This window comes from Scyliorhinus torazame, chromosome 11 (genome assembly GCF_047496885.1).
Source record: "Scyliorhinus torazame isolate Kashiwa2021f chromosome 11, sScyTor2.1, whole genome shotgun sequence".
Classification (NCBI taxonomy): Eukaryota; Metazoa; Chordata; class Chondrichthyes; order Carcharhiniformes; family Scyliorhinidae; genus Scyliorhinus; species Scyliorhinus torazame.
In genome coordinates, this window is record NC_092717.1 from 74,932,917 (window position 1) to 74,944,703 (window position 11,787).

Here is an 11,787-nt window from a genome sequence, read left to right on the forward strand (position 1 = left end):
CATAAAACACCACCCCAGTTCACAGCCGCCACCCCTCAGAAAAATGTGCATTGATGCTGTTTTGACATACTGCCAAGACTTCTGTGATCTACAGTTCTTCTGGTGGATACCAGATGATTGGGATGTCCCTGTGGAAACCTATCCCAGTATTCCTGGTAATCATGATGGGCTATATATAAGTAAAGAGGAGAATGATCCCTTTCTATTCCTTGCTGCCCCTCCCTCGCTGCGAAGGGCCCTGCTCTCTCTCTCTCTCTCTCTCTCTCTCTCGCTCTCTCTCACTCTCTTTCCTACCCCCCCCCCCCCCCCCCCCCCCTCATCCTCCTCCTCTAGGTGGTGGTTATTCTCTGTGGGTCCTCTTTACGGTCGCTTTAGACCAGCCATATAAATACTTAAGCTACAAGAGCTGGGAATTCTTCGACAGGTAACTCACCACTTGACTCCCCAAAATCTGTCCATCAACTACAAAGCACAAGTCAGGAGCATGATGGAATACTCTGCATGTGGTTGAACGAGTGCAGCTCCATAACACTTAGGCTTGACCCTGACTAGGTCAACCTAGCCTGCTTGATTGGTACCCCAGTAAACATTCACTTCCACTGCCAGTGCACAGTGGCGGCAGTGTGTACCATCTGCAAGATGCACTGCAGTAACTCGCAAACTCTTTCGACAGCACTGTATCCTACCACCTGGAAGGGAAAAGGCAGCATCTGCACTTTCCCCTCCAAGCCACTTTGAGCTATATCCTTCACTGTAACTAGGTCAGAATTCTGGAACTCTCTTCATAACAGCACTGTCGATATACCTACCTCCGATTGACTATAGCATTTCAAGGCAGCAGTTCAGTACCACCTTTTCGAGGGTAATTAAGGATGAGCAACAAAAGCTGGCCTATTCAGCGACATCCACGGTCCCATGAAACTATTTTAAAAGACTTGTTCAGAATCTCTGCCATTTCCTTATTTCCCTTTATTCCCCAGTCCCATTTTCTGAAGAACCAATATTCACTCAATCTGCTCTCATCCTTTTTATATATTTGTAGAAGATCTGTCTGCATGTTTCTTACTAGCTTACTGTCATTCTAATTTCTCCATTATCTTTTGGTTTTGAAGGTTTTCCCAGTTTTCTGGCATAGCAATCTTCACAGCATTGTACATCTTTTTTTCCTATTCTTAACTTCCTTAGTTAGCCATGGATGGTTCATCCTTACCATTTTTTTCTTTCTCATCTTTGTTCTCCTTAAATTGTCGTCCTCAAATTTTATGCCACAGCCACAGCTTATCTACCACCTTGCCTTTTAACCCCTTGTTTACTACAGCTAGCTCAATTCATGCATTTATTTAAGTTTTAAGACAGTATGTCAGAACCAGGTTTTGTGCCCTCTTATCATCTTATCACTCTTCCATAGATAATCCTTTAATATTTTTTTGAAAAATATTTTATTGAGGCATTTATATATTCATACAACAAACATAATCACAAATCAAAACAAGACAAACTCAACAAAATACCTAACACCCCGCCTCCCACTTCCCAACTCCCCTGCCTCCCCTCACTGCTGCATCTTAACTTTTCTCGAAGATGTCGATAAACGGCTGCCACCTCTGGGCAAGCCGCTCCACAGACCCCGTCATGGCAAACTTTATTTTTTTTTGAGCCTGAGAAACTCTGCCAGGTCACTCACCTACATCCCCGGTTTTTGGGCCCCCCCCCCCCCCCGAGTCCCTCCATTCTAATAATATCCGTGTCCGGGTTACCAGGGAGGCAAAGGCCAAGACATCGGCCTCCCTCATCCCCTTGGTTCTTCGGACACTCCAAAGATTGCTACCTCTGGACTCGGGACCACCTTCAGGACCTCCGACATAATGTTGACAAACCCCAGCCAGAATCTCCCAAGCTTTAGGCATGCCCAAAACATATGGACGTGAATCACAGGCCCACCCACACCTGTCCTCCACCCCTCAAAAGAACTGCTCATCCTGGCCAGTCATACATGCCCTGTGGACCACTTTCATAGAACTTGCAGTGGAGAAGGAGGCCATTCGGCCCTTGGAAAGTGCACCCTACCCAATCCCAGTAACCCCACTTAACCTTTTTTTTGGACACTTAAGGGGCAATTTAGCATTGTCAATTCACCTTTGGACCGTGGGAGGAAACCGGAGCACCAGGAGGAAACCCACGCAGACACTGGGAGAACGTGCAGACTCCACACAGACAGTGATCCAAGCCAGGAATCGAGCCTGGGACCCTGGAGCTGTGAAGCAACTTCCAGTTAAACTGGATTTGCCTAGCGCATGACTAGGATGCATTCACCCTCCTCGGGGCTTGCTCCCACAGCCCAGCCTCCAACTCCCTACCCAACTCTTCCTCCCACTTGCGCTTCACTGCCTCTCAACCTTGTCGTTCAGCTCTAAATATCCCCAAATGGCAGCCTTCACCCGCTCACAAAACTCCTCATCTGCCAACAGCCCCACAACCAATCTCCACTGCGGGGCTGCTCCCCCCCCACCCCACACACGATTTACCTGAAAGTCCACCTAATGCGGCGCATGGTCCGATACCACAATTGCTGAACACTCCGAACCGACCACCCCCGCCAGCAATGTCCTATCTAACACAAAATACTCGATTCAGGAGTACACCTGTGCACGTGGGAAAAAAATAACAATTCCTTTGCCCTTGGCCTGTTGAACCTCCATGGATCCACCCCCATGTACTCCATAAACCCCCTCAGTTCCTTTGCCACCGCCGATACTCTCCCCGACCTCGGACTCAACCGATCCAACTTTCCAAAACCATGTTAAAATCTCCCCCCACCCCAAAGTATCAACCGGTGCGAGTCCAGGACCAAGATCTTCCCCAATACGGCTTCAGACTCTACATCGTCCCAGTTGGGGCCATAAACATTCACCAATACCACCGGCATCCCTTCCAATTTCCCACTCACCGTAACAAACCTCCCTCCAGAGTCTACTTACTCACCCTTCCCCAAGCCTAGCTTGATCCCCAATCTTTAGATGCGTTCCTTGCAGAAATGCCGCGTCCGTCTTTAGACGCCTCAAATGCGCGAACAAGCGAGTCCTCTTGACCGGCCCATTTAACCCTCTTGCGTTCCATGTGGTCGGGGGCACCCCTCTCACTCCCACCGCCGATCAGCGTCCTAGGCCAGCCTCCAGCTTGCGTCCCTCAGGCCTGCCCTCGGGAGTCCACCGTCATCGACTCTCCCCATACTACATTTCAAAAGCCCCTCCCCTATCAGCTGCCCTCCCTACCCCCACAAAATAACAATCTCAACCCGCATAAACACTCTGACCACCTGCCCCCCCCCACTGCGCTTCTGTGAACTAGCCTGCCCACCTAGCCTGGCAATCCCCACCATGGCGCCCCCTGCTCAAACACTGTCCCGGTGCAAACAACAACACCAACATTTAAAACTGAAAAACAAAAATCCCCCCCCCCCTTCCCTGCAAAGGGAACAAAAAAGAGTATCGTCCACCTTCTCCTGCAGCCGCCTCTGAGTATCATGTATCACCCCCACCTTGGCCGCCATCGAGGTGAGCTGCTTCTCGTGCTCTCCCACCGTCTCCTCCACCTTCTGGATCGCCTGGCTCTGAGGTTCTAGCCTCCCTTCCAGACGGCCGATCCCTGTCTGAATTGGGTCTAACGTCCTTGCCAGGACCTCCAAAGTTTCCTTCTCTGCTGGGTGAACTTCTCGTACAAGAAGTCCACCAGCTGTTCCATTGACTACTGAGAAGTTAGGGCTGGGCCCTTACCCTCCGCCATCTTCCTCTGTGTCGCAGGTACAACATCTCACAACTGCTCCTTCCTTTTAAAACCACTCCTGGTCCATAAATCCATCCACCGGTGGGACACCCTCTCCTTCCACCAGTCCTGCACCTTTTTTCCCCAACAAATCCACCCGTTAGCCGGGGAAAGGGTCCAAAAACACTGCCATGAGCAGGAGCCACCAAATGTGCGACCACTCACACCATGGCCTCCACTGGAAGTCTATAATCCTTTAATATGAGGTCATTAATTAATCTCGTTTCGTTATGCATTACCAGGCCTAAAATAGCCTGTTTCCTGGTTAATTCCAAATAATAGTTCCAAATTGTTCAAATATATGTCCTGAAGACATATCCGACCTTTGTGTCAGTTTGATTTGTCCAATCAAAATGATTAAAATCTCCCATGATTATTGTAATACCTTACAAGCACTCATCATTTCTTTATACTCAGTCCTGTGGTGTAGCTACTGCTGGAGGGCTCATAAACGACTTCCTTGCTATTTCTGATCTCCAAGCAAAACGATTCTACATCTTGATCTTCCAAACGAAGCTAATTTCACACTACTGGACTGAGCTCGTCCTTTATCAACAGAACTACCCCACATCTTTTTCCTTTATTCTTACTTTTTCAAAATGTTAAAATACCATTGAATATCCAGTTCCAAGTCTTGATTACTTTGCCATCGCATCTGATGGCTCCCATGTAATACCTATTTATTTATATTTGTGCTATCAGTTCATCCATTTGTTATGAATACTGCAAACATTCAGATAAAGAGTGTTAAATTCCATCTTTTTATTGTTTTTTGCCTATCCTGACTTTATTTGCTGTGACTCGTGTTTACTTGCCCTGTGTTTTCTAGTCACATTCTGGTTATCATTGCCTACATTGCTACTCTTCACACTATTGCCTTATCCTTTCATGTTAACTTTCAACGTCTCACTTCCCCTCCACAGCATCACCTCCCCCAACTATTTAGTCCTCTCTGCAGCCCTCATTATTCAATTTACCAGGGTGAGTCAAGTGAAATCTGTTCCAGTGCAGCAGCTATCTCTTTACCAGTACTGCTCCCAGAGCCCCATATATTGAAACACATTTCCCCCACAGCAGTGTTTGAGCCACACATTCAAGACTGATCTTATGCTCATTTTCTCATGGCTCAGGTAATAATCCAGAGATTATCTTTGTTTTTCATTGTTCATGTCTTGACAATTTATACTGCCCAGTTTAAAGAAAGAAAAATGTAAACTCACCAACCCTATCACCTGCCTGCTCACCTAATTATTTTCCTAAGCCCTCAGATCTCAGTGTGTCTCAGCCCTCTCTCAGACCACTTTTTGTTTTGTGAAAGACCAGAACAGCACCTCTTAACTCACTGCATAGAATTCCCATACTCAACTAAATTCCCAAGTTAATTATCCTGCCATAGGTGCACCTCACCGACCTGTCAATCATGCATTTGCAAAAGCCTGCTGCTTTTGGTAACTAGTTTTAACTGGTCACTTAATTAACTAACTATGCAGCTTCCACTAGTAGGCAGTTTCTTTGCCACTATCTAACTAAAAGAAACTACACTTACAGTTAAATGCTAACTGCTAAATTTTTCTTAAAATAAATTTAAGAGTGCCCAGTTTTTTTTTTTTCAATTAAGAGGCAATTTAGCATGGCCAATTGACCTACCCTGCGCATCTTTTTGAGTTGTGGGGTGTGACCCACGGGGAGAATGTGCAAACTCCACACGGACAGTGACCTGGGGCTGGGAGCGAACCCGGGTCCTAGGTTTGCCACCGCGCTGCCTGCGAACTGCTAAATTTGACTGGGTTTTAGAAAGCAGCCAAATCTCAAATTCCCTCTCACCAGATTCCTGAGTTAAATACACTCTGAGCTGTACTCCATCGTATTTACCTCCCTGTTATTACTGAAATAAGGTATGGTGTAGTCCCAGGTGACCATAGGCTGCTTTCCCCTTTAAGAGGGGAGAGCTGACTGGTAGTGATTTAACCTGAGGATCACCACACCTCAGGTGAGGGGCAAGCTTGAGAAGGTGGGGCCTTCATGAATACAGGCAGTACGGGAATTGAACCTATGCTGACCTATATCTGCTGACCTTGCTCTGCATCACAAACCAGCTGTCTAGCCAAGTGAGCTAAACCAGGCCCCAGTTATTCAAATATAGGAAGAGGGCAGTGAGTAAGGGGGGGGTTTGCAGGGAAATTTTCCCAATAGGAAGAATGCAATCTGCAGATACTCTTGGGAGGGGAGTTTGTCCTGGACTCATGAGTTGGGGAGTTGGCAAATGTTTGGCAAACTAATTGTGGTTATGGTATCAGAGGCCATGTAGGAAACTTGAGGGCTGGTTACATCCTTTTAGTTTTGGGGGGGTCTGGTTTGCAGATCAAATGTTTACAAATATTTAGGCTTATGACTGGACTTCAACGTGCATGACATTTAGAAATCTGTTTTTAGCAGCTGCTGCAATCGTCTGATGTTCTTGGTGTGGAACAGCATGAACACTAAAACAAATAACTTGGCAAACTACCCACCCAATCTCCACGATCACCTGATTTGAAAAAATATTTGTAATTATCCACTGAAAGGCTAACACCAGCCACCTGAATCTTTTGTACAAGCAGTTGCAGTGATGTCACAGAGAACATTTCAGATCACTTTCATACATAGTAACAGGGCCACGATTTTAGATTAGCATTTAAACTGACCGAAAAAAGCACAACCCTATTGACCAGCGTTCTGCCTCTTCATCTGAACAGATTGGTATTATTAAATCCTGAGTTTATGGGGCAGCTGACTGGTTAGCCTGAAACTGCAGCTCCCATTATAGAACATAGAACGATACAGCGCAGTACAGGCCCTTCGGCCCACGATGTTGCACCGAAACAAAAGCCATCTAACCTACACTATGCCATTATCATCCATATGCTTATCCAATAAACTTTTAAATGCCCTCAATGTTGGCGAGTTCACTACTGTTGCAGGTAGGGCATTCCACGGCCTCACCACTCTTTGCGTAAAGAACCTACCTCTGACCTCTGTCCTATATCTATTACCCCTCAGTTTAAAGTTATGTCCCCTCGTGCCAGCCATTTCCATCCGCGGGAGAAGGCTCTCACTGTCCACCCTATCTAACCCCCTGATCATTTTGTATGCCTCTATTAAGTCTCCTCTTAACCTTCTTCTCTCCAACGAAAACAACCTCAAGTCCATCGGCCTTTCCTCATAAGATTTTCCCTCCATACCAGGCAACATCCTGGTAAATCTCCTCTGCCCCCTCTCCAAAGCCTCCACATCCTTCTGATAATGCGGTGACCAGAACTGTACGCAATACTCCAAATGAGGCCGTACCAGAGTTTTGTACAGCTGCAACATGACCTCATGACTCCGGAACTCAATCCCTCTACCAATAAAGGCCAACACTCCATAGGCCTTCTTCACAACCCTATCACCTGGGTGGCAACTTTCAGGGATCTAGGTACATGGACACCTAGATCCCTCTGCTCATCCACACTTCCAAGAACTTTACCATTAGCCAAATATTCCGCATTCCTGTTATTCCTTCCAAAGTGAATCACCTCACACTTCTCTACATTAAACTCCATTTGCCACCTCTCAGCCCAGCTCTGCACCTTATCTATGTCCCTCTGTAACCTGCTACTTCCTTCCACACTGTCGACAACACCACCAACTTTAGTGTCGTCTGCAAATTTACTCACCCACCCTTCTGCGCCCTCCTCTAGGTCATTGATAAAAATGACAAACAGCAACGGCCCCAGAACAGATCCTTGTGGTACGCCACTTGTAACTGAACTCCATTCTGAACATTTCCCATCAACCACCACCCTCTGTCTTCTTTCAGCTATTGTTTTTTGTGAATTCACTAAAGGTTGCTTACAATTGGTAACAACTCTTGGAGTTGCCTAGCAGGACAGAACGCAGATTCCCTGATCTCCGTGTGGATAATAGGTGTAACATGATTCTTATGCTTTTTTTCTCTCTGAAACAAAGTATTTTGAACACAAATGGAATTCCTTCATAACCCTAACACATCCCTCTCCTTTTAAAATCATCTCAAAACAATAGTTATTTGACCAAGTTTTTTATGTGCTTGTGTTGAAAATGCCTGGATTTACATGTATTACAAATGGTCCTTTATGCAGTTTTCCGTTTTGTTTTTAGACCATGACTTTATCGCTTTAAAACATTTTTTTTCAGAGAGCTTTGGCTAAAACGGGAGCTGAATCTATTAGCCTGGCAGATTTATGTCGAAAAAACAACCGGAAACAAGCAGCTGCAAAGTTCTACAGTTTCTTGGTACTTAAAAAGCAACAGGCAATTGAGCTTGCGCAGACTGAGCCTTACAGTGATATTATTGCAACCCCAGGACCAAGGTTCAACATTGTCTGACCTAGTTGATCTTGAATAGCTAGTGTGTATACACTAGATATGTATTGCCCCATATGGGGAATTGAGACCATTACAATACTTTAATAAATTGGTTTTAATGTATATTGAGTTAAAAGATTATTTTGGACAGAGAAACTTTTCAATTTTTTCGGGATTAGGTGTGTTATTCCAGTGTTTATGGTGAATACAAGTAACTCACACTCCTTGACAGATTTCATACTGAATCATGATTGGAGAAATGCATAATGTTTCAGATATATTATGAATACATTTCTGTGCAGACATAATTATGGCTTTGTTGATTGCATTATTCAGAAATGTCACTTGTGTAACACCACTGCTGCTGATAGACTGTCTCAATAAAATGTTGATTGGTGAAATTCATATGTCTGCAGCATAGTAGTAGAGAAGTTGATATTCAACACTTGCACTTAATTTAACTTTTAGATTGTGTGCTGGTTCCTCTACATTGACATATTTTTGGAACAATCTAGCAGCACCCTGTCACTGGAATTACAAACTATTGAAATACAACCAAGGATATATGAAATATTAATTTTGAAAACATACTCATAATTTTAGGATGCTTTATCAGTCTGGAGTGTTACAATGCTGTTCTATTTTAAACATAATGTGCCTGTAAGCATATATTCCCCTTTTTGTATAAAATGTGTAGATAATTTTTAATGAATGTTTAATTATGGAAAAGCTGAAAGCTTTCATTTTAAGCAGCATTTTGCTTATGCTACTGAGTCTCTAGTTTGTTGCTTAATTAGGTCATCATTAAATGTTGAACAGTGATGTTCATGCTGTTATACATAACTTTTCTAATAAAATACTTGTTACTGTATTGATTTTTTTTGTATCTTGAAATAATTTCGAGCCCATATCCTGACTTGTTTTCATATCATGGTTTCTTGGCTCATTATTCCCTTTTAAACAATTTCACCTTGAAAATACTGCACATGACCCATTTTTGGTAGAATCACTTTTGGCCAAACCTATTGGGCAAGTGGAGTTTTCCATTAATGATTTGAGAAAAGTCCTAAAGTTGTCCAAACTTGGAAGCTTAAAAAGGGATGCGGAATTTATTTCAAGTACGTGTTGCTGAAATTAACATGACAGCTGGCTGTAAACGAGGTATCTAAGATTCCTGCCAACCTTTCCAGTAATTTTGTACAGGTTGCAATATTCACTTGAAAACAACACACAAATTTTGCCTTGTATGGAATTTTATTTATTTTGATCCTAATATCTATTTAAGTACAGTGGCCCAGATTTTCCAGTTGCATTGCCAATGCCAATGAAGAGTTTACTGACCCAATGCTGCTGCCCATTTCTTCCAGTCCCAGCTAACATCATCCAGTTCCATCCAAGTTCAGATTGTAGTTGGGGGGGTTATCGGAGAAGAGGAACCTTTATACAGCACTAGCCACTGTCTTCAGGTAAATTTTTTAATTTAGAGTGCCCAATTTTTTTTTCCAAATTAAGGGGCAATTTAGTGTGGCCAATCTACCTACCCTGCACATCTTTGGATTGTGGGGGAGAGATCCACACAAACATGGGGAGAATATGCAAACCATACGGACAGTGACCCGGGGGCCGAGATCGAACCTGGGTCCTCGGGTGTCGTGAGGCAGCAGTGCTAACAACTGCAGCACCATGCCGCCCTTCAGGTAAGTTTTAAAAGGTCCAGCCTTTGAATAGTTGAGTGAGTGCTGAGGTGGATGATCAGGTCGTGGTTGGGGGTAGTTGGATGGTCAGGGCTGGGTGATTGGGGGGTGGGTGCCAAGGTTGTGGAGTTACCCAGCTATTAGACCAGGTACTAAACTATAACATTTACAGAGTAAGTACATGGGTATTTCCTGTGTATCCAGGCAAATCTCCGTCCTGAGCAGTGGGTTGGAGACATTCACGGAGGGTTCCAGGGAGCAAGGAATCAGTAGTTTAAACTTCCCAAGCAATTCGCACATGTAATTGAGCTAATAAGAGATCCTTTCAAACTCAGAAGTCCATGAAATTCAAATAGGATAAACCAGTGATTAATAAAGAAATGTATTTCAGTGCTGCTGATCACTTGTCCCAGGTAACATGGTTCAAGTGATTCAAATTTTATCAATTGAGACAAATAGGTAGGCAGTGATGTCATGGTATTGTCTCTGGTAATGCTCTGGAGATCTGGGTTTGAATCCCACCATGGTAAATGGTGGAATTTGAATTCAATAAAATTCTGGAAGTAAAAGTCTAAGATGACCATGAAATCATTATTTTGGGCGGCACAGTGTTTAGCACTGCTGCTTCACAGCTCCAGAGAACGAGTTCAATTCCAGCCTCAGGTGACTGCAGAGTTGGCACTTTCTCCCTGTCTCTGCGTGGAGTTCCTCCGGGTGTTCTGGTTTCCTCCCACAGTCCAAAGATGTGCACATTAGGTGGATAGGTCATGCTAAATTGCCCCTTGGTGTCCAAAAGATTAGGTGGGGTTACTGGGTTATGGGGATAGTGTGGAGGCCTGGGATTAAGTAGGGTGCTCTTTCCAAGGGCTGGTGCAGACTCGGGCCAAATAGCCTCCTTCAGCACTGCAAAGTCTGATAACTGATTGATGTAAAAACCCATCTAGTTCACTAATGTCCTTTAGGGAAGGAAATCTGAAATCCTTACCTAGTCTGGCCTACATGTGACTCCAGATCTATAGCAATGTGGTTGACTCCTAAATGCCCTTCGGGATGGGCAATAAATGCTGTCCCATCCAGCAATGCCCTCATCCCATGAACGAATAAAAAAAAAAGTAAAATTTTTGATAGTTCAATGACATATAGACATAGCCCTTTTGTATTGTTTTGAATGTGCTTTAATGTTGGATGCGTAATATTTAATTTTCTGTTGTGTATAATTTTATTTGCACTACATTATTTTGTTAGCTGATTTGCTTTTATCCCCAAGATTGAAAAATAAGTTGTCCCAAATAGGTTCATTATATCCCTTCAGGCCTTTTGTGAGCGCAGCTTATCCATGAGACCCACCTGCTGCTGCCTCAACCTTATTTGCACCAAACTGTTCACTACCCAACTTTCCTTTCTGGTTCCAATGCTAGCTGACATTGTTACTGGTTATCTCATCAGGAGCTGTCAATCCTTCAAAACTGACCATTGCTCTTCTCCACATTGATATTGACCTCTATGCCCATGCAAATTTCCACATCATCTCCAAGGTCTTTGAACGTGTTGTCACCTCACATCTGTGACAATCTTTCTTCCAACTCAATGTTTTAACCACTATATTAAGGTTTCTACCCCTGCCACTACCAAAACGACCCTAATCGGTCAATTCTGAAGTTCTTTGATTGTGACCTTGGTAGTGTGTCTCATCTTTCTGAAGCTGTCTGCATATATTGACCAACGAAGGTAGGCTTGTGACAGACCGTAATGGAGAAAACATTCATGAATTTTTTTTAACCAGCATGTCAAGGAAAGGAGTGCATTAATTTAGGATTTCCTCACACACCTTAATGTGCTTCAACCTGCGTTTAAATTCATTTTTGAGATGGAGCACTTTAATGAACTCCCTTTCCTAAACATGCTC

The 11,787-nt window shown here is 44.0% G+C and overlaps 1 protein-coding gene across 3 annotated transcripts in view; it reads left to right on the forward strand.

The window, feature by feature from the left end:
* The window catches only part of rad21b (RAD21 cohesin complex component b), a 146,702-nt gene extending 137,644 nt beyond the window's left edge, over nt 1–9,058 (forward strand). For all 3 annotated transcript variants that reach the window (XM_072467417.1, XM_072467416.1, XM_072467418.1), the window contains exon 14: nt 8,017–9,058. In XM_072467417.1, coding sequence (XP_072323518.1) covers nt 8,017–8,208 — 192 coding nt within the window. In that variant the 3' untranslated portion in view covers nt 8,209–9,058. The remainder of the gene's footprint in view (nt 1–8,016) is intronic.
* Nucleotides 9,059–11,787: the final 2,729 nt, after the last annotated feature.